Source organism: Podarcis melisellensis (genome assembly GCF_964234715.1).
Source record: "Podarcis melisellensis genome assembly, chromosome: 6".
Classification (NCBI taxonomy): domain Eukaryota; kingdom Metazoa; phylum Chordata; class Lepidosauria; order Squamata; family Lacertidae; genus Podarcis; species Podarcis melisellensis.
Window position 1 is genome coordinate 39,325,641 of NC_138538.1, and position 23,871 is coordinate 39,349,511.

The following is a 23,871-nucleotide window of genomic DNA, read 5'->3' on the forward strand; positions in this document are numbered from 1 at the left end:
GGTGCCAGGCAAAACCCATCATGTCCTCCCATATCGTTAGCTGTTGGTAATGTTTGTGACTCTTGTTGCCTTCGCTGCTTATCAGATTTCGCTTGGTTTTACAAGTTGATCTCCCCTGCTTCAGATTGTATAATTAGTTTATCTTTCATATTTATATCTTTCAGTTTTTCCATATTGTATTGTAAGCTGAACTGAAGCTACATCTAAGAACATAAGGAGAGCCCTGCTGGGTAAGGGTCAAAGCCTATCTAGTTCAGCATCCCATTTCTGACAGTGGCCAAATAGATACCTACAGTATGGGAAACCTGCAAGCAGGGCATGATGTTTGTTTTCCAGGACCAGGTATTCAGAGCCATGCTCAGTGGCAAAGCTGCATGCTCCACTACTGGGGGTGGAGAGCAGGCGCGGGCGTGGCGTGCATCAGGAGGGCATGGCATGCTGCCTGCAGGGACGTGACCCGTGTTCTGGGGGCATGGCACACTGCCTGTGGGGGTGTGGCGCCTGGTGCTTAGGGGGGGTGGCGTGTATCTGGGGAGGGGGGCCACCGCGATGGCACCCTACCGGAATAGTGGTAGCGGGGGCAGTCTGCTCCCTCCGCATCCCCGTTCCTCCGCCAGTGGCCATGCTGCCACTGATTCTGGAGGTTGTATACTTCCTGTTTTCAATATTTTAAGCTGTCCTGGTGTTTGTTAACTGAATAGCAGTAGATTTGGGATAAACAGAATAAAGTTCTTCTCCATATATAATAAGAGCCAGTGTGGTGTAATGGTTAGAGTGCTGGACTTTGACTTGGGAGGCCAGGGTTTGAATCAGCCTCATGAAGCTCATTGTGTGACCTTGGGCCAGTCACTATTTCTCAGCCTAACCTAACTCAAAGGGTTGTTGTGAAGATAATAGAGAGGGGAGAACCATGTACATCATCTTGAACTCCTTGGAAGAAAATGTGGAATATAAAATTTAATAAACATACAAATAAAATGCATAACTAATACATGCAAATCACTGCCACAAATGCGGAGAGGAATATGGAATCGTCCCCTATTTGGGCATTCACCTGACCGCAATCCCACATGGGCAGGCAGGGGTGCCAACGTGAATAAAACATTGTGAGGGCTCAGGTTTGCCCTGCATAATTGATCACATGACGCAGTGCACACACACCATTTGAATGGGAATGCCCATCAATTTTGTGGGGGCCCAACCCCCTGAAATATTTTAATGTGGGGGCTGAAGCCCCCACATCCCCTAGGTGTTTGCTCCTATGTTGGCAGGGTTGTCAAATGTGTGGGGAGTCTCTGCACACAGAACAGATTCCCTGCTTCAGACTTTCAAAACGAGGATGGTAGCAGAGCTAGGTCACTGGCGATGCAATGGCAGGAGTTGGGCCAGCTGCTCTCATGGTCGATATGATTGTACTCATAGGGAACATAATGCCTGAAAAGTGTGTCATGTAGTTTTTTATGGGGATTAAACATAATTGACTGAAGTGAGGTATATCAAAGGCTATGCTAGCTAAAGAAACTGTCCTTGTTCTGGGTCAGTGTACCTCTGAATACCTGGGGACAGTGGAAGAAGGCTGCTGACTTTATGCCCCCTGTTTGTGGGCTTTCTGGAAGCATTTAGCTGAGCACTGTAGGCGGCAGGATACTTGAGTAGATAGATGGAGCCATGACCTGATCCACTTCTTACATTATTAACTGCAGATTTTTATCTACAAAACTGGGCTAGGTGTGAAGCTGGAACGTGCTATGACAGTAAAATATCACTGGTGTAGATGCAAGGAACTTCTATAGGGTTTCTTTTTCAAAAGAGGAAGCTTGTATTGTTGTTGTTTTTTTAAAAAAACTTAAATAAGTTATTAGATGACCAGATAAGGACACACACAGTATTTAAGCAAAACTTTATGTAGAGATTTCTAGAATGCTCAAGTTGACAAGAATGGCGCAGCTTGCAAACTTGCACAAGCTTGTCATCATCCTTGGAGCAGCCTGGTTTCTCATGTTCTCAGCCTTGCATCAACAGAAACTCATCAGCGGCAAAACATCCACTTCTCCCATACACAATTTGCATTGTTGTTATTATTTCTAGCTAGCAATCCCAACCTGCCGCTCCTGCATTTACAAGTGCTTGCTTTGGATGGGATGTCCCAACCACTTTGCCAGCTCAGCAACACTAAAACAATGACATTACTCCAGTGCTGCACTTTATTTCTTCAAAACAAGTTTTATATTTATGATATGTCTTATTTATTTATATCTTTAACTTGCTCTTCAGCAAAAAGCTCCCAGAGTGGCTTACATACCATTAACAAACACAAGACGGTCCCTATTTGCTGGCTCCCAATCTGAAAGACATATGACACAAGAGGGAAAAGTGATGGGGAGGGAAGAGTACAAGGGGAAGAAGTTCAGGAGCAGGAGCCCAGTGGAGATAGTCTGTCAGCAGAGCTGATGGAATGGGCCCTGCTTCCCATCACTAACACAACCTGCTATAATAGCTGCTACCCGGTGATAATGCCACCCACTGCTGCAGGATTAGTCGTTGTTACTGACAGAGGCCCCACCTTGTCCAAGCAAGGTTTCCACTTTCCCCCATTCAACTGAAGCCTTGGAGTGACTTTCTACAGATCAAAATCAGATTAGGGTCATCAGTTTTAATGCTGGCACTTCAATCACCGCCACCTTCTATTAGTTTGCTACACCCAAGAGAAAAGTGAAGGTGCTGATCAGGTGTATGTGGCACGTTAACTGAAGTTTGACAGCCCACGTCCTTTCCAAATTAGTCAGAGTTGGTCACCTTTCCAAGCCTCCTGAGAAATCACTTTATAATTCCACATGTTAAGACCAGAACAGCAAGCAGGTGAGTGTAGGTGTTTCAAAATGACCCAAGCTAGAAGTTAAAAATATCTAAAGCAAAGACTTTTATTCAAGCCAGAACATGAAAGCATGGGCATTTAGCAATTAAATAAAACATATTTCTAGCTAAATGCAACTGTCAGTGTAGGAGAATGGTATGAGTCATAGTTACTGAAGTAGAGGATGAAGGTCCATGATCCAAATTAAGCTTCTCACTTTGGCAAAGTCAAGACGCAATATGAACAATATTCAGATGTGACTAACTGTGTGGATCAGACCTAGATGCCTGGACTGTACAAATGCAAGCCTTTAATCTATACATACCGCCATCAGCTGAGGCAGCAAGGGGTCCTGCTCCCCACCACATGTAGCCAGAACACAGAGTGATGTGTGAGTAAGGCTGGGAAAGTCACAGATCAAGGTGAAGATGCCCTGGTAGCTTTAAAATCTGCTGTGTGCATATAAAGCTAAATAAAGACCTGCCAAGTTTGACAGGAAGGAGAGGGAAGACAATACCCAGCTTTCCCTCTTATTCCTCCCTCTACCCCACATGCATTTGCCTTAGGACAGTGGAGGAAGTGGGGCTAGACTGGATTTTTTTCAGACCTGTCCCTCATTCTTTCAAACTTAACCCATCTACCAAACCCTGAGAAGGGGTTAGAAACACCGGCTGTGTATGGCAATGATTACCAGCTTAAAACACAGCTGTGCCGTTCTATCTCAATTTGGATTGAAGATGCAATATTTCATAAGTAACAACAAGATAGATATGGATTATCTGCATGCACTCTGCTTCCCAAACCAGCAGTGGGAGTGCACTGGGTGCAGAGTAAGCGAAAGCATGTGCAAATTTATTATTATTATTATTATTATTATTATTATTATTATTATTATTATTAATTTGTTTATACCCCACCCATCTGGCTGGGTTCCCCCAGCCACTCTGGGCACAGCCACTCTTTCCTCCCAAACTAGCATTTGGAGATGCTATGCTCTTGTAGCCCCCTACAGAGCAAGGAAAAAAATCAAACCAAAGAGTCGGGACAGGAGCTTTATCATCTCAATATGTACATGGGGGAATCACCCATTTTAAAACACCCCTATGTCACTATTTCCCAGAATGGCCCAAGCTAGCACATGTTGGAGAAAGCCTCTGGTCAAACCATTTCCCTGACCATCACAATCTTGACTTGGGGATGCTTTCAGTCAAGGAATCCCATGCAGGCAAGTCTTGAAGGGGCTGGTGTAGGACTCAGGAGTGCTGCAGGATTCCCAAGAGGTGGCTGCAGGCCAAAGTGCCCTTTCCAGAGTAAGCTTCTTTATATACGCTTTGGTTACCTCTAGGCTTGACAAGTGAATGTGCTCTTTGTGGGGTTTTTTGCCTTTGAAAGCTTCTCTGAAACATTAATTAGCTCAAAGTGCATCTGATCTGTTAATTACCGGAAAAAGCCAAAGCGAGCATATTATGCCAGTTCTAAAACAGTTAAGCTGGCTCCCCATTCACTTCAAGGCACATTATTAAAAAAATAAATAAAATCCCTCAGGGAAGTTCATCTTCCTTACCAGCCTCACAGAGTCAGGGGAGATCCAAATCCCACTCATTGTCTAAGGTTAGGCTATTAGCCAAAAGGAATATGGCCTTCTTAGGGACAATTCTGCTCTCACCTATTGAATCTGTTAAAAATGTTCCTGTTCCAAAAGATAGTTTCCCCTACCCAACATTTCTTTCTTTCTTTCTTTCTTTCTTTCTTTCTTTCTTTCTTTCTTTCTTTCTTTCTTTCTTTCTTTCTTTCTTCCTTTCTTCCTTTCTTCCTTTCTTCCTTTCTTCCTTTCTTCCTTTCTTCCTTCCTTCCTTCCTTCCTTCCTTCCTTCCTTCCTTCCTTCCTTCCTGAAATGCAACTGAACAGGCTGTAGTCTGGTGTGGAAAATATGAATAGATTTCTTCACCTTACTTAAAATTGTCCCTGTCCAAAATGTGAAAGCAGGGGATGGAGTAGGCCAGGAAGCAGCTTTCATGGCAGATGATTTTAAGGATCAACAGAGACGAATGAGTAAAAACAAAACAAAAACCCTCTCTTCTACATAAAGGTCTTCTGCTTCAGACTGTGGCCTCCAAAGGTTCCTCCGGGGAAGCAGGAATACATATGCAGATCAACTTGGCTAATTGGGCCAAGAATGACATACCTATATGACTGGATACTGGACAAGAGAGAGATGTTTCAGGAAGTCATTTTTAATGGACAAAACACCTGACTGCCTTAAAACCCTCACAGTGTAGACCTAGATAGTTTTAGATAACAATTCACCATTTCAGAAGTGTATGCTTCCCACAATTAGAAAATCTGAATATGCCAACATGTTTAATGTGCACTGCCTGCCTTTCTCTCTCACACAAGTTTTCTTGAATGCAAGCAGCTCCATTTTGTAAGATGAGCTGTGTGAAGCACACATTTCTGTCAGAACAGCTGTGCAGAATTTGGCAAAGGCCATTTGAAGACAGTGCTGTAATGGGAATACACCATGAGAAGCTAACTCAAAACTAAATTAAGGCTTAAAATGTGTTACTTTGCTTTCATTTCCAAACATCCAAGTTGGTAAATCTATGAAACAGTGCTGGAACATGACTAATATTATTTCTCCATGAAAGTATATCAAGGTTGTAGCTAATCCATCTTTAAATTTTAATTGCAACAAAAACATGAGAAAAACAGCAGACAAAATGCTTAAAAAGGAGACAGCTTTCAAAGACATCATATTTTGGCAAGAGTGTATGAACATCAATGACCTCTACAACTTGCAAAAGGCTACACAATTCATGTCATGGTGGGATATTAGAAAGAGCATGTTAGCCCAATTGCAGTGCTTCACAAAGACAGTATGGTTAGTGCACTAGAGCCACATGTACACCAACCATCTTATGGGATAGTGTATCCCAACTACAAGCCATGAGGATAAAGCAGCAACTATAGCAGGGGCGGGGAACCTGGGGCCCATCAGACTTTGCTGGTCCATATCTTCCACCATCCCTCTTCATTGCCAAGGGTCATGGGCGCTGCCATCCAAAAGCACCCGAAGGGCCACAGGTTCAGCACTCCTGAGCAATATGAAATATCCAAACACTCACAGCAAGAGAGCCAAGCTGTTAAGAGCCACATAATACTGCAGAAGGCAAAACAATCCTTCCCAATTCTAGCTATGATTATCACTCCATACAGCAAGTAAACCAGTGGACACATTTCAAATATTGAGAGAGTACTGAGGGTGCAAGTCACAAAATAGTTGTAGAGCAGCAGGGGAATGGCATAACGTCAAATGGTTGCCATGGGGAATGTAGCACAACAAAATTAGAGAGACAGCCACCAGAAACAACCTTGTGTTTTCCACGGGAAGTCAGCGATGTCCCGCTGGTCTTGATTGTGGAGATTGCACAATCCTGATTTTACGTACACTGATGCTGTCACCGTCCAGTAGCAATAGGGAGCATTCCTCTGTACCAGAAAATATATAGAAAGTAGCCACACCACACTCTCATTTCACAGAAATCACTTAGAAGGTACATGCACAATTTTGCCCCCTAAACTTTCTTTCTAGGAGGGCTAGAGAATTAGGGTTTGCTTGTTTGTTTTAATGAAAGCTCAGAGTCTGAGGCGCCAGCCTAGGGGCACCAGTGAAAGCCTTTGTTTCTGAAGGATGGATTATGGTTACCATCTATAGATGGTAAATTTTAAGTAGCGCATGCATGCCATCCATGAGATCAAATAGCTACATAAAAGAAAGTCCCAAGCACCAATAAGCATGAAAGCTGCAAACAACAGTTCAAAAGCAGGGTTCAGGTTTCAGAGCTGCTAAAATAAATCAACTTTTCAGTTTGAGAGATGAGTAGACATAGCACAGAATATGTTCATAGGCCTGGGCCACAATCCAACATTGGGTTAAATATGCTTAAGCCCTCTGAAATCAATATGGTTCACAGCAGCTGAATGATCGAGGAATTTTCTTTTTTTGGCATTCAGCTTCCTCTGAATGACCATGTCCTCCAAGTTATTTACATTACCAACCATCACTTCTACTGTTCTACTACCTTGGGACAACTGCAAAAACACCTCTGCGAAAAACCTTTTTCAGACTTTTTCAAACTGCTAGGCAGAACACACCACTATCCAGCACTATACGGATTAAAGAGAGTCCTAAATCAGACAATTACAACTGTGTAAAAATCTATATCACCCTCATAAAATGCTGGAAGATTCAGGACAGATTTTTAAAAAGTACAAGGCAGTGATGGCCACCAACTTAGAGATGGTTTTTTAAAAGGACTGGACAAATTCATGAAGGAAAGACCTATTGATGGCCACTAGCTTCAATGGCTATGCTCTGCTTCCACAGTCAGAGTACTGTTTCTGAATACCAGTCGCTGGAAACTACCGGAAGCAGAGGGCTCCTGTGTTATGGGCTTGTTTGCAGATTCCCCATAGACATCTGGGTGGACACTGCAAGAACAGGATGTTGGTTTAGAAGGGCCATTAGCCTGATCTAGCATTGTCTTCTTATGCTCTTAAGAACACGTGAAACCAGACTCAAAAGAAGCTTTGAAATTTTGGGTGAAGAGAAACATACAGTATTATCACAAGTGGAAGTGGTTTTAACACATTCTCTACCCTCAAAACAAATGCCTCAGGATGCTGCATACGGGTGTTCAAAATCCCTTTCACCAAACTTTAACATGCCTGCAGCTTTGTTGAAGTGTCTGTCAGAAAATGTGGAGGCTTTATATGTAGAGGGAGACAGGAGGCCTGCACACAAGGCCTGCCTCCAACATTCCTGGATGTGAGCTCCTCTTCAGACGTATGCATGCTTAATGTCTGAAGAGGGTTTCCAAGTGTATTCTGCTGATCTCCACATTTGGGAGCTGCCTCTGAAGCCTACACACCAAGGAACGCTGGAGGGTGGGGCCTGCATGCCACCCCCACATGTCCATGCATAAAGTCTTTGTGTGTTGAGGGGAACTCCCGAGCAAGGCCTGTCGGTTCACCCTTAGGACACATAATTTTGCTCATATTTCAAGTACCGGTTTTCCAACAGCTCTTCAGCATCAGATCCTCTTGCGCTGGCAAAGCCGACAATGTGGCACAATCTCTCACTGATTTACTCCAGTTGGCATCAGTGGGACTAAATCTGTTTTCAGTTGAAATGATTAGACTGAGTTGGGACCACAAGGGCCTTTCCAGGCAATCAATCAGTTATAGAAGTGCAGTAAACGCACAGCTGTTACTCATTTGCTGTGGAAACTCCAGCTGACTTTCCTGACAGCACTTACATTTACCGTGATATTAGACACTGGAGCACCCAAACTACAATATGGGGAAACCCAGTAGTCCTACCCCAGACGGGATGATTGCTCTCAGTAGCTTAATTCTTCTAAATGGCTAGGAAATACCTGAAAGTGGGCATGCCTTCTACCACACCCAATTAAGGACCAAGGAATTTAAGTCTATGGAAGAGAATAAAAAGGACAGACTATAGTTCAGAAGAGTGAGACATAAAAAAACTAAAAGGAAGAATGGAAAGGAAGATCCAGCTGTCTGTCATGGACTGGCTGGATGCAGAGGGGTGGTGGGAGGCACCAGCTGGGGAATCCCCAAGGGAACCCCCAAGGGAAGATGGCTCAGTGCCAGGGGATTGATGGTGGGACGACAATGAGTGGTCAAGGGGAGAAAAGGGAACAGACTGGAAGGTGGTGCTGCTGGAAGCTGAAGAGGCAACAGGGTTTAGTGAGCAGAAAAGAGGCTGTGACAGTCCAAAATCAGAGGCAGAAGAGGCGGCTGGGGAGGAGGAGGGGGCAAGAGGCAGCAATGAGTCAGGCTGGTGAAGAAGCCAAGCTGCCTCCCCCCTTGCCGTGACTAGCTCCCCTTCCTCCTGGTCTAACAGAATCTGGAGAGGTATGAAAAGGGTGGAGAAAAGACAGACAAGACAAAGAAGCCTCAGATTGCTTGGGAATGAACTGGGGGAGAAGGAGACTTAGGGAGGTGTGGGAAGGCCGGAACCTCCAGTCCTCCTAACTGCCTTGTTGGGGCAAGAGCTACCGGGAAGACCTCCTGTGCTCTCTAGGCTTGGCCTCCTGAGGTGTTTGTTTCTTTGAATTAAGAGTTAACTTCACTAACACTCTGTGAGTTATTACTGACCTGGCTCCTGCCCCTGCCCCTGCCTCTCTCCTAAATAACTTGGGGGGGGGGGAGTGAGTTTGACTGTCTGACCCTGTTGGTGAACTCTGGCTTAGGGTATGCCTCTTTAAACCAGACCTATGCTCAAACTGTACATTTGTGAACAAATTCTAATACTACAGAATGTTGCAAGCCCACATTAACCTCATTCCAAAGGAATCAAATCAAATCCAGACAAGTGTTGTGCCCCCAAACTTCTCATATCTCTTGGAAACATGGGGTGAACATAATACTTTTATATAAAAACAGAGTTGCCTAACATACTTTCTTTTATAGGAAGGCAAGGAAATTAATGCCCTGTAATCATCAGTTGCAAACAAGTTCCTATGTTATATCACTGGACAGCTGTATAAAATTGGGAAGCAAGGCATAGGTTTATAATAGGACAATGTTAATCCATAAAAGTCTTCTCTCTGAGAGTTTGAATGAAAATGAAAATGAATGAAAATGAAAATGAATTTATTCAGGTCTTTGATCAAGGACAGAACACCGGTTAATATTAGGCTACACATCAGAACAATACGTAGATATGAGAGAGCAAGTTTCATCTCTTCTGACAAGGATGGGTTGGTCACTGCTTCAGGTGCAAAATGGACGACAGAAAACAAGGCACAGTCTTGCTGCTCAAGAGCTCTTAAACTAGCCATCATAGGAGATAAAGCCTGATTTGCACCATTCACCCCCTGAAATGGACTCTGCATTTGTTGAAGCCACTGGCATTTCCTCCTTCCTAGAGTACATTTGGCAAAGAAGTCTCCTCCCTCATGGGCTGGACCAGGCAGCACACCAAGGAAGTGTCAAAATGATGAATGGGAATGCCTCACTGCCTGTGCTTTTATTATTGGGACCATCAATAATGTATTGACTGTTTTGTCACCCTGAAGATGAAACAGGCCGTTTTAATACACATTCTGCTTGGGAAGAATCTCTGATATGCTAGGAACACACACCAGAATCTCTGCATATGTATGTATATAGCTCCCCTGTGCTGTCAAAACAATTCTAGTCTCAATGGTAGTTCTATTTAAAATTTTATTTTAACGCATAGCTTTGGAGAGGGAGGAAAGGAATAGGAAGCAAAAAACAAAACAAAAATCCCCATTGCTTGCAGTTGGTTATGTCTAAATTTAGGTTCTTGCACAGTCTCTCTTTGCTTTTCAGAATGATTGCCAGGTCTGAACTTTCGAACTGAACAAAAATGCAGAATACAGTGCGAGCTCAAAATATATGAGAAGCTTTTCTTAGCCTCATTTGAGATGGAATTAGAATTCACAAATCCACAAAGCACCTGAAGTATCAGACTCCATCAGGGTGTGCACTCTCCGCTGAGACCCTGTGGCAGGGATTGCTAGCTTTTTGGGGCACATGGGCGCATTAGAAGACTAGAGAAACTGTGCAGAAACACATGAATTGCAACCAAGCACAAACCACAACCTATTCTATCAGATACAACATGATGTTTCTTTCAAGCCTAATTTAAGCAGAGGGGAGCTGCATGGGAGGGGACCTCATGGACATCTGGACATCTGAGGGTGCCAGGTTGACCACCTCCGCACTATGGATAGAAGAAGGTAGTGTTGAAAAATCAGTAGAACAATTTGTGACACTTCAGTAATTAAACAAAAAATAATTATTAAACCCTTTGGAAAGATTCAGGGCAAAAACGTATATTGGGGTATACATAAGTGTGTGTGTGTGTGTGTGTGTGTGTGTGTGTGTGTGTGTGTGCAAGTCCACACACAAACACACACACAACAGCTGCAAAAAAGGCTAATGTTATTCTAGACTGCATCAATAGAAGTAGAGTGTCCATATCAAGGAAAGTCACCCTACTGCTATTCCATTATGGGCACCACAGTTTACAAAAGATATTAACAAGCTGGAACATGTGCAAAGGAGGGTGACCAAAATGAGCAAGGGCCTGGAAACCAGACCTTAAGAGGAATGGTTGAGCAAGTTGGTTATGTTCAGAAGACAGAGATGACATGGTAACCATCATATATCTGAAGGGCTGTCACAGGGAAGATGAACCAAGCTTCTTTTCAACTGCTCAGGAAGGTAGGACCTAAACCAATGGAATCAAATTACAAGAATGAGATTTTGACTAATAGGAATAGTTTTCTGATGGTAAGGGTTGTTTGACAGTGGAATGGTCGTCCTTGGAAAGTGGTGGACTGTCCTTCATTGGAGGTTCTTTAAACAAAGGTTAGATGGCCATGTGTCAGGTCTTTAGCTGTGATCCCCCCTCTCTCTCCCTCCCTCCCTCCCTCCTTCCTTCCTTCCTTCCTTCCTTCCTTCCTTCCTTCCTTCCTTCCTTCCTTCCTTCCTCCCATCCATCCACACACACACACACACACACCAATTCACAACTACTGTGTCCCTGAGATTATGCTGCACCAGCTATCTACATAAAATGAGCCCAAGGTGGGGAAAAAAACTGTAGAAAACCATGAATTTAATAGTATATAATGGATTTTGACATAAACCATTACTGCTGAAAAATTAAGGCAAAATTACAGGAGATAAATAACCTGAAAGAAATGTCATGTTGGGGCACGAAAACTGTCAGTACATACATATTTTTCCAGATTGCTGTTAATGGTGAACTGTAGACTGCTATAAATTTCACATCAGTGACTCTAGCAACCAGATTTAGTGCCCAGCGCTCAGCCACCATCTTCCTTGGTGTTGCTACACAGAAGAGCATGCACACAACCTACTGTCAACTTACACATCTTTGCTTGTCTTCTGGCAATGACAGACCTTACATATAGGGGTCCTTTCCCATTTTGCCCTCCTGATTGATTGTGGCAGATGAACCCAATGCATTACATAGGCCAGGGATGAAGGACCTGTGGTTCACCAGCTGTTGATGGGACAACAATCCCATAATCCCTCACCAATGGGTATTGCTGGCTAGGAGTGATGGGTGTTGGAGTCCAACAACATCTGGAGAGGCATAAATTTACCAGCCCTGACTTTGACCACTGTTGGTTATCAGAGAGGAGCTGCTTCATGGAAGTGCTGAGTAGTGAGCTTGAAGGTGCTGAATGATGTGCATTCTTGGTGACTCTTCTCTAGGCTAATAATACTCTGGAAAGTCTGGCATCATTACAGCATCTTCCAGAAGTGATGTAGCACCACTTGACTCAGTCTGATGTATAATGGCTGGGTGGTTGAGCCATTTAAACTTTTTTTAAAAAAAAACCCAACAATTTCATTTTATAGTTTTCATACATTACTTGCCCCAGTCTTCAAAAGAAGGCAAGGTAAACATGTACGATTAATATAATAGTAATAAAATAATAATAATAATAATAATAATAATAATAATAATAATAATAATAATAATTTTATTTGTACCCCGCCCTCCCTGGCTGGAGCCAGGCTCAGAGCGGCTAACATCATATAAACAACACAGTACACATAAAACAGGCATCAATTAATTAAAATACATCTTCAAATTAATTCAGACAAATTAAATCTGGACAAATGGCAGTTATCAGGTTAAGACTGAGAGCGGTTAATACTTGCCAGGAACAACTGTTTTCAGTGATCACATAAGGACCTGCGAACAGGCTATAAATAGATTAGTTGACTGAAGTGACTTAATAGAAATTACTGGTGTAATTCCTACTGACAGCAAAAGCCATGACAGAAAGTGACACTCATTACCTTGGCCAATGAGTCAATTTAAATCACCAAAACTGTACAGTTTAAAAAACAACAACAACGTATCAGCAGTTGAAGCTCAAATATAATTCAGTTGAAAGGGACCACAAATTTAGCCTTCTGCTATCAGCTTATTATTGTTGAAGAGAATTTTTCTTAGTAGTAGCAAAGATTACAATACACTTAAGTCAATTTTTTTACAGCTGCAACCAATGTTCTGAAGTGACAACATACCGGTAGTTCATGATATGCTTTAGGTACAGTCAATAATACAGATGTTCTGAAATCTGTATTGTGATCTCAGGCACATCCTGACACACCAACTCAGCGCTTAATATTTGATCTTGCTGTGTCAGCAGAATGATAATGTACTTTTAATGGATATTCTCGTCTTCCTGAGGAGAACTGACTGTCTGAGGGGAATCATAAATCATTTTGCAGCCATATTTGATGACTTAGAAATAGAGGTGGAGTCATCAAGCTGCCCATTCAGGAGCTTCACTGCAATCCTATATGTGTCTACTCAGAAGTAAGCCCCATAGAATTCAATGGGACTTACTCCAAGGTATGCACTTTACTGTGGCCTAAATCTCTTGGCCATACTTGTAGAATAAATCTGATACCATATTAATGAACTTTTGATTATTGGAGATAATTGTCATTAGCTGTTCTGACAACTATCAAATAAACTTGACATCCACTCTGCCGGATGGGCTCTACACAGTGAAACTCAACAACAACAAAATCTATTGCCAATTTTACCTGTGTCTGTCTCTCTCACAGTCAAATATAAATACCTAAAGGGGATGTTAAATTTTAAAAAGTCAAGTCCAACCACCTTGATTGATGTGAATCACATTGACACTAGTATAGTAGTATATGAGGTGAATGTTTGTAATTTAAATTAGGTATGCCCAAGGAAGAGTGGTAGTGAAGGAAAACAGATTTTTGATCTATCCTGAAAATCTCAGTATCTCAAATGGATATATTAGGTGAAATATGAGACTCACACTGGTTAAAAATGCCAAGCAAGTCATAGGTAAAAAATTGTACAGATCTGATCTTATGTTTCTGCTTCCAAACACCCACAGCTTCAGATTCAATTCTCTTCAAACCCTCCGCTTTCCACAAATCGTTGCGTGCTTGATCAGATAAAAAGATCCCTAACTGGCACAGTGGTAATAAAATATTATGAGATGCACATAGCTGAAAGGCATTGCCTGCCTATAAAAGGCATCTACATGTTCTGGAAGCTCCTTCCCAAGCCACAACTGCACCTGGTTTTTCAATCCCACTCCTACCTGTGATCTTTAAGGCAGTCAGGTATTGCTGCAATAAGCACCAGCCCAACACACAAGATGGTTCTTGTTATCCCAGGCAAGTCTTACAGTATATAGTATGAAATAAAGCAGATGGATACAGACTGGAAAACAGACATGGGGGAGTACAGCAGGCATTGAGCAACATTCAGGCAAGAAAATAGCACACGAGATACTCCCCCTTTGTGCATATGGATTAACCAGTGCACATTATGGAGTAGATATAGAGTGCTGGACCAGAGCCTGTGGGATCTGGGTTCAAATCCCCACTGAGCCATAAAGATCACTGGATGACCTTGGGACAGTCATCTTCTCTCAGCCTGACGTACCTCTCAGGGTTGCTCTGATGCTAAAATGGGGAAGGAGGAGATCCTGAACACCACTTTGAGTTCCTTGCAGGAAAGACATGGTATGATATAAATACAATAGGAAAGAAAATGGATCTTCCTATTGCTTCCACAGCTTACAGCTTGCCCTTCTCATTCTGATCCCATAGGGACTTAAAACAGTACATTTTAACATCCCGGTAGTGTCCAGTATTCCATTAGTTAAACATGCCCATCAATCGTAGCCTTAGTACCACCATCCACATTCTATCCAGAACATAAACATCAAATAAAGTTTTTTTAAAAAATTATCTGACCGACCCAACAGAGGATTAGTTAAAACACCCTCAACAGAAACTATGGCAGGCCAAAGATTCTCTTAGAAAAGTGCAAATTTACAGAATTTGGCAAGACACAGGTGAAACTGAAATGAAGAGTATTTCTAGCTCTACAGGCTGGTTTTTAGTTATAAGCCTGCCTCATAATTAAGTCCCTCTCAAACACTAGCAGGAAGTAACAACTTATACAGCAAGGCACCTTTACACACTGAAACCAAGTGGCCGCCCCTGACAGAACAATCCAATCCCTGGCCAGGAAGTGGCAAAGCATGATGGAGGAGCAGAACCCCCACTGCCTATGCTGGCCAGGGTGGAAGGAGGGGGGAGGGGGCAGGCAAATCAAATGTTATGTACTGAGTTGATCCAAAATGCAGCAGTCTGATGGGCCCTAGAACAATAGGATTCAGAATGCAGCAGTCTGATTGGTCCACAGAAGCCACCCAATCCAGCTCCAGGTGGAAGTGAATCCACAACCTGATTGGCCTACAGGAGAATCCCGGAATTAGCCAATCACATGGGGCTCATTGTGTAAATAATGTATATAAAGCAGACATCCTGGAGGAACTTCCATTCCTCCTCACCACTATGAGCTGAATAAAGAGCAGGAAATCCGCTCTCGACTCCGAGTATATTTCATCAAGTGATTAAGCTGAGAACATTTCCGATACCATCAAGGGATGACAGTGGCAGTGGCGTAGCGTGGGGGGTGCAGGGGGGCCCGGCCGCACCGGGCGCAACATCTGGGGGTTAGGGCTAGGGGGCGCAAATCCACGGGTTAGGGGGCACAAATTACTTGCCTTGCCCCGGGTGCTGACAACCCACGCTACGCCACTGGGCAGTGGGGCTGGATCAGGATCCAGTGACTCTCCCAGTCTGCCTCAGTCCTTCCCTCTACCCACCCCCAGAATGTCGCTGGGGACCTCACTAGGAGTATTCCTTATGCCTCTGCCTAATCCATTCCTAACCCCCCACCCCGACCTGGCAAAAAGGGGGTTTCGATTACAGGCTAAGTATCTTTTAGATGTTGACAACTTTGCGTTTGGATATATCAATGGATAGCCACCTGCTGTCTAGTCGAGGGAAAGATTCAAGCAGTCATACTATAGAAACAGCTGAACTCCAATGATGCATTGTGAGGTTTGCTCAACATCAAACAGGAAAATTCCAAATGCCAGTACATGCAATAGAAACTAGTGAGGTGACATTTCTCTGTGGTTTTGCAAAAGCTGTTTTGCAAAAGTCTGCTTTGCTCCCCAGTGCTGCCAAGACACCTTTGTCAGTGTACAATACCTTCCTCATTAAGCTATACCTGCCTGCAACTACATTCATTTGCCTTCCAGCTCCCCCAAGTGCTGCTTCTGGGTAAAACATTTAGCTACTGTGTACAGCGAAAAATAAGAGCTGCCTGTCAGAAGGTGAGTCAACATCTAACTTGACTGAGGAGTGCAGGGTCTCTAAAATTTATGCAATTGAAACATTTTCTCCCACTGAAATAGCTCCCCTTCAAGGCAGTATCATGTCCATAAGTTTCTCATCAAACACATGGCTATTTTTCATTCCATTTCAGCATCTTGGACCCCAAAGCACATGCGGAAGTTTGCAAGATCCAAAGCCTGTATCTTCCACTCTAGCACTCACAGAGACTTTTCAATGCACAATATGTTATACAGTCTTTATTTGGCTTGTTCTCTATGGAGGCAGGTCACCACTGTTCCCATTTTATGGATGAGGAGACTGAGCCTGAATGCAAATGGTTAAAATGTGATTTAGCATGTCTATATCTCTTAAGATTTAAGAGGCCTTATAAGGCCAAGCTTCCAAGTCTCTCTACCTGGCAACAAATCTGGCTCTATGAACAAGCCACATACATGACTTTCACAAATGGAGGCTCCGACATATATAATGCAGCCTAGTGGGTAAGGCGTTGGAATAGGATCTCGAAAACCAGGGGACTCAAATCCCCACTCACTCTGCCATGAAGTTCACTGGGTGACCTTGTGTCAATCACTGTCTTTCCACCAAGAAAAACCCTCAGAGGGTTGTTATGAGAATAAATTGACAAGTAGGAGAACAATGTATGTCATTTTGAGCTCCTTGGAGAAAGGCATAATATAAATATAATAAACAATTAACCCACAGGTCACTTTTTATAACCCATCTCTCTGCATGCTTGTAGTGTTTTTACAGTCTCAGCTATGGAGCATGAACTGGGGGGGGGGGAGAGATAAATCCTAGCACCAGCAAGAGAGGTCTAAAAAAATCAAGCCCTGGGATATTACTATATAAGTGAAGGCTTACTTTTGAGCATAAATGAGAAAAATGTGTGTATGGATCAGAGTGGGCAGCATATAGATCAATGATAGAGCACCTGTTTTCTACATGCAGAAGGCCACAGATTCCACCCCTGGCATCTCTAGCAAGAAGGATAAGTTGATAGACCTCTATCTGTTATCTGGAAAAAGTTACTGCTAGTCAGGGTGGACAATACTGAGATTGACAGACAGAAGGCATTCACATGTCACATTAAGCTGTGGTTAATGGTTCACCATGCGCATGCAGGACACTCACATTTTGCTTATCTCTGCTAGTGAGCAGAAGCAACAAACCATGGTTGACTTAGCATGATATCCGAACCAGGGACTATGGTTTGTTTTGCTCCATATGAAGTACAATCTGAAACCAAGGTGTGTTTTCGGCTTGCCAAGTGAAACAAAACAGAATCCCCAGTTCATGCATAACATTAAGTCAAGGATGTGGTTGATGGATCCCACTCACGAGTGAGGAGGAATAATCTGTACATTTGCAGTGAACCATTAGCCACGGCTTACCTGACGCCCACACACAAGCACCCAGGGTTTACCGTTTGTCACTTTCTCCAGCATAATCCAATCAGACTGTTCAGAACATTTCTGAAGCAACAACGTCAACATGGGAGAATTCATCTTTAGATGAGTATTTCCTGAGGGAGAAGTCACGCTCAGTTCAGGCATCTAGGTCAGGCTTCTTTACACGCAACAATTCTGTGACCTACCTAGTTACCCACCACCACTGGTTCTGGTTCTGTTCACTGGCTTTTGGTCAGGGACATGGTTTGGTATCAAAGCTGGAGGGGGAAAATCCATTTGAGTTTCATTTCACTTCAGATTTACTTAAATAATCTCAGTTGCTGTAGCACTCAACTCACAGACCATCCTCCTACAGGGCTATTTTTCTGTATGCAGAGCCTTCCAGGCCTTCCATCCTGGGTAGCCATTGATACCATAGCTGTCAACTTTCAGATTTGAAAATAAGCAATCAGCAGCCTCGAAAATAAGGGATCAGCAGCCTCACCTGTCCCGGGAACAGTCTACAGGATGTCTAACAATCCGGGATAGCAGCGGGAAGCAGCGGGAAACAGCGCTGGAATAAGGGAATTTCCCGCCAAAAAAGGGAAGGTTGACAGCTATGATTGATACCCCCCTCCAATCTCCATCCTACATGTCTTAGCACTGATGGTGGGGGAGGAAAACTAAGAGGGATTTGCTTCGCCTCCTCTATCATTTTTGTTTGTGGATACTGATTCAATGGTGTTAGGTAAGGGCCCCACATAACACTGCACACAGACAGGTAAGCAAAATATTTTGATTTAAGCTGGAGTGACAATTGGAAAAATCCATCCAAACTTGTGAAAGAGCACACACACCAATATCATTTACTTCAACATCCCACCATCATCATCCCTCAAAAAGGACTGGGACTGAAAAGTCTGGGTAAAATAATTCCCTCTGATTACAAGCTGTCTGATCCGTTTGTCACAGCAGAGCTCCCTCCTCTGCCTTCTCACACTGGCATTTTCCCTCCATCAAACCTAACCAAACTTCACCTCTGCCCTTAAATAGCAAAGGTTTAGAGACATTAGCATTGCTTTCAGCAGACAAGTTGTCTGCAGTGTGTGAGTGTGTGTGTCTGAATCACCAAGGTGTTGCAAGGTACTTTGAGGACCCTTGTTTGGTTCAGGGTGTCTTATACGGATCACACTTCACTCCAAGAAGCCCAGAATCCTTCCAAAATGCAATGCTTCTGCCTGGGATTAATAATTTGTCCAAATCTGGTGCACACCCTCCTAATGTCTGAACTTCATAGAAACAAGCCAAAAGCTGGATATTCTGGGGGGATACCTCATGTGTTTTCAAAATTGGGTTGCACAGCTGCTGTCAAAAACCTACTGGATGACTTTTCACTTCAGTTTGTTCTAAATTCATATAACAAACTAAATAAATACATTTAGCTCCACTGATTTCTCCATTAGAGCACAGTAGGCCTCCAGATGTTGTTAGTCTACAGCTGTCATCATCCCTAACCACTGGCCATGCTGGCTGGGGCTGATGGGAGGCGGAGGCCAGTAACATCTAAAGGGACACACGTTCACCATCCTTGCATTAAAGGGCAGAAATGCTTAGTGTGAGTGTAAATACTGCTAACCAGAACAGATTTTTAAAGTTGCAGGTATATCCCAGATCGAGTACCAATCAAAGATGTCACTACCCTTTTCAAGAGGTGCAGCAACAACTCAGAGCTGGGTTGCTTTCACATGTAGGGCCATACAAAATCAACAGACAACTACGTTAGACAAATTATGCCGCATTGGAGATTATTCCATTGCTTTTTTTCAGAATGCCTGGGTAACAACAAATTACTACAGGCAAGGCAATGACATTCTATTTGTACTCATAGAAAAGCTTTGATCTTGACATAGCACCCTGCTCTTCGGTTTGTAAGATGCTCTTTGTTGTAAAAGAACAATTAAAAATTTCCCAGTGGAGTTAGAACTTCTTCAGGGTGTGATGATAAAAGACTGGAGAGGTACTTTGTGCAAAGAAGGCCAAATGCCTTTTTGGCATTGATCATGTAGATATGCCATTTAAACCAAGGTGGAGAATACTTTTGCCACTGGCAGGGAGAGGAGAAACACTTGTAAAACAACCCTGAAAATGCACATTTTATCCACATCACAAAGTATGTGTATGCAGCAAGCTAACACAAAAGCCTGTATCGGACATGCTGGATATTCACAACAGAATATGAGATAAGCAATTTGTTACAGAGAAGGGCGGAAAGGTTTTGTTTCAGCTGCATTAGGCACACACCCATAACTTTCTCCTGCCCAAACTCCACTGAAAGGCATTGAAATCACAGAGCAGAAGATCCTTGTGTTCACAGTAAAACAAAACACAGACAAAAGAAAGGACACAGGAACAAAAGGCTTCGGGTTTCCCATACACAGAATATTAAAGATCAAAACTTGAATATTTCAGACTGATACTGCATGAAAAGTGGTATGAGAGATTTGGCATTTCCCATGAGGCAAGAAATTCATTTTCAGCAAGGCCTGCCTCAGATGAGAAAAGGGCAGGCTATACTCAGCTCCAAGGAATAGAAGAGGGCAATGTCTAAAGCTCCAATTTATGTTTCCATCTCCCTCGTTCCAATGACTCATGTATTTTTAATCCTTGAATCCCCATTAGAAAAGTGCTGCATTCTCCATTATAGCAAGGATGCTTTGGGACTGCATTTTAGGAGAGTGCAATCTCAAGAGAAATCTGCATGTGGTGTGCACACCTCTTAATGACAGGCCGACCTCAAAAACCCTCTGTTTAGAGCAGAGATTTTACAGTGGGAGCCCATTGCCATGATCAACACCCTGTATGAAGGCAACTTGCCCTATTAGTTTTACTGCAGGACAAAAAGACATTCAGAAATACATCCTGCTACTTTTACCAGATTGCTGCAAGAGCAAAGGAATGATTCTTGATCTTATTACTGTGCATGCTGCTTGGCCCATGAAACAAAATACCTGGGCTACCAATGTAACAGGATGAATCCTACTTTTTAATCCAGAATGCGGCAGCTAGACTGGTGACTGGGAGTGGCCGCCGGGACCACATAACACCGGTTCTGAGAGATCTGCATTGGCTCCCAGTATGTTTCCGAGCACGATTCAAAGTGTTGGTGCTGACCTTTAAAGCCCTAAACGGCCTCGGTCCTGTATACCTGAAGGAGCGTCTCCACCCCCATTGTTCAGCCCGGACACTGAGATCCAGCGCCGAGGGCCTTCTGGCGGTTCCCTCATTGCGAGAAGTGAGGCTACAGGGAACCAGACAGAGGGCCTTCTCGGTAGTGGCGCCCGCCCTGTGGAACGCCCTCCCATCAGATGTCAAAGAGATAAAGAATTACCTGACATTCAGAAGACATCTTAAGGCAGCCCTGTTCAGGGAAGTTTTTAATATGTAATGCTGTACTGTTTTTAACACTGATTGGGAGCCGCCCAGAGTGGCTGGGGAAACTCAGCCAGATGGGCGGGGTATAAATAATAAATTATTATTATTATTATTATTATTATTATTATTATTATTACTTACTTTCACATTAACTCTAGTACTTATCTTCTAAAACAGGAGGTGCTACAGCAGGTAAGATGTCAATTGTCTGACTTGACCTTATGTGTAATCTTAAGCATAGAAAGGCTATTTGTTGTGAAGGCAAGCCTTAGGATTGCCTCATTCAGAAGCATTGCCTTATCTATCTGAAGAAACGCCAGCCCAACAAACAGATATGGGAAAGGCAGAAATTAGAGGCCCCTTGCTTTGCTGAGATACCATTCACAGTGTGTGTGCAAAAACCTGTCAATGAGCTCTTCTTGCATGCTGGCACCATTTGGCTTCCAGAGATGCAAAACACTTTGTTCCATTTTCTTCCTCAAGCATCATGGGGACACTGCAGTTCATACCTGGCTGTAGTTTTGTGTTAAGGTATTTTCTGGAGAAGGTTTGCTGCGAGTCTGTCCTTCCTGTTGGCTGCAATCCAGCTGGATGAGGCTTCTGCATTCCTGGTGACATGTGTATTTGCAGTCTAGGGAGGAAAAACAAATTGAACCAAAATTAGGACATGGGTTCAATAGCAACCAACAGGTTCATTCGATGTGTGTCTTTTGAAGTTTTAAAGATGGAGAAAATGTGTGGAGGGATATGGGGGGGGGGGGGAAGACAGCCAAGATATCTAAAGACTGAATTCACAAACCGAGCAATCAGGTTTTCAGAATACATAGAAATACATGGTGAAATTTGCATTATCTCACAAAAATGTCTTTAAAACCTAATAGGGGTCATGTGAAACATCCCATACACATATTTTACATAACTACAGATAAAGAAGCAATTACTAGTCTTTCATACACCCCATAACCAAGGGCACCATAGTTATTCAGCATATAGTCCCTTGTTAGTGTCTCATTTGGAGCTGCTACAGCCTCCCCAATCATCCGCAAAGGTAAAATCCTTCTGGAAATCAAGTTGACAGGACAGGCTTCATAATCTAAAGTAGCATTTAGACTACAAATTTGAGGCTTTTTGTGGCATGATTACACTGGCATCTGCTGCAGTAAATGTATAAAAATTACTGAAGTATGCATTTTGGCATTGTATCCGAAAAATTCAAAGAAGTGCAAAATCTGAAGGCTATTATTTTCCAATCTGTGTATTAATCTCAGAGGTATGAATTAAATCAATGCACTTAAAAATGCAGACAGAGCAAAATTCTCCTCCATCCCTATAACAGCACTGATGTGCTTTGACGGCAATGTTGCTGCACTACAACTCCCATCATCCCTGATCACTGGCCATGGTGGCTATGCCTGATTGGAGTTTAACCACCTCTGGGTTCCCCACCACTGCCTTACACAAAGTTCCATCCCCCCTCACCAAGCTATAATTCCTATAATCCCTTGGATCCATGACATTCGATCAACCCAGTGGATGCAGTTCAGGTATGATCTTATTACGATACCCTTGACATGAGCAGCTGTGATCTGAGCAAGCTCTTAGGTGCACGGGTCATCAGTAAAATCAGGGGCAGTAAAATCAGTGAAAATTACTGAACAACAAAGCAACATTATATATTGGGGGACTGCACCAACCGCACTGCACAATTCTTACCATGAACAGAGCCTAACATGCTACACACAGCACACAGCCCTCCAGTTAATATTGTAGAGCATCAGCTGCCTTCTCATTGTCATCAAAATTCATGGCTGTAGAAATAAAACATTATTCCTTTTATGCAAAGAAGCTGTGCTAGGGAGTCAAATGGCTTGTAGGAGACAGCACTTGGTATTCACAGTTAGGAGGCGGGGGGGGGAGAGAAGTAAAGAAATCAATAAACCCAAAAGCCTGCAAAGCGCTGTAATTAAAAATGAAAATGTAAAGGCATCTGGCCACGGTATATGCAGGCCATTAAACGCTGCTTTCATGGGAATAGCAAGCAATTCCTCTCACGCAAAAGTGATAACTTGAGGAGGGAGAAAAGCTGTAATTCTTTAACGTACTGCTGCAGATAATAGGAAATCTCACAGACCACTGTGCATACACTTGTAAAAAATATTATTTTGGAAGTGTGGGGGAACCAACATTTATCTCACTGAATATGGGTACTTAAGCTGCATTCACACGCAAGCAAACTGTATATCATAAAACTAGAAACTATGCAAGAGTAATGTCACACCCTTGGTTTTTAAATCACTATTGTTTAATATTTTCTCTAAGGAACTCAAGGTGGCATACAAACATCTCCCCCTCTCCATTTTATCCTCACAACAATCTCATGAAGTGGGTTAGGCAGGGAGAGATAGTGACTGGCCCAAGGTCACCCAGTGGGCTTCTTGGCTCAATGGGGATTTGCACCCTAGTCTTCCAGGTCCTCGTTGAGAACTCTAACCACTACACCATACTGCCTCCCAAGCATGCCACCTAGGAAATCAGTCCCACAGAGCTCAGAATTTACTTCCAAGTAGACAAGTTTAGGATCAAGTTATTAACATGTATATATTTCCAGGACAAAAAGAGGAGCTGGGCTCCCATCAGGGAATATGTTCCCCACTTGCTTTAGATATGAACAAAATCAGCAGAACAATCAGATGTGGTTTTTTTCAGGCACATGGAGCAGCTGTAGAGTAGGAAAGGTGAAGGAACAAAACGAACCTATTCAGCATTCAGATACCTTCCAGAATGCAAAATGTTTATTGTGCTTGGCATCTACCGCTGCACTAAATCTGTATAATGTACTCTAGTACTGTAGTATATCGTGGTGGAGGCTTCAAAAGTGAGACA

At 43.1% G+C, this 23,871-nt stretch overlaps 1 protein-coding gene across 1 annotated transcript in view; it reads right to left on the reverse strand.

The window, feature by feature from the left end:
• The window catches only part of RASSF5 (Ras association domain family member 5), a 102,953-nt gene that overhangs the window by 48,287 nt on the left and 30,795 nt on the right, over positions 1–23,871 (reverse strand). Inside the window, exon 2 of the mRNA XM_081916410.1 lies at positions 21,498–21,619. Within this exon, the coding sequence (XP_081772536.1) occupies positions 21,498–21,619 (122 nt within the window). The remainder of the gene's footprint in view (positions 1–21,497; positions 21,620–23,871) is intronic.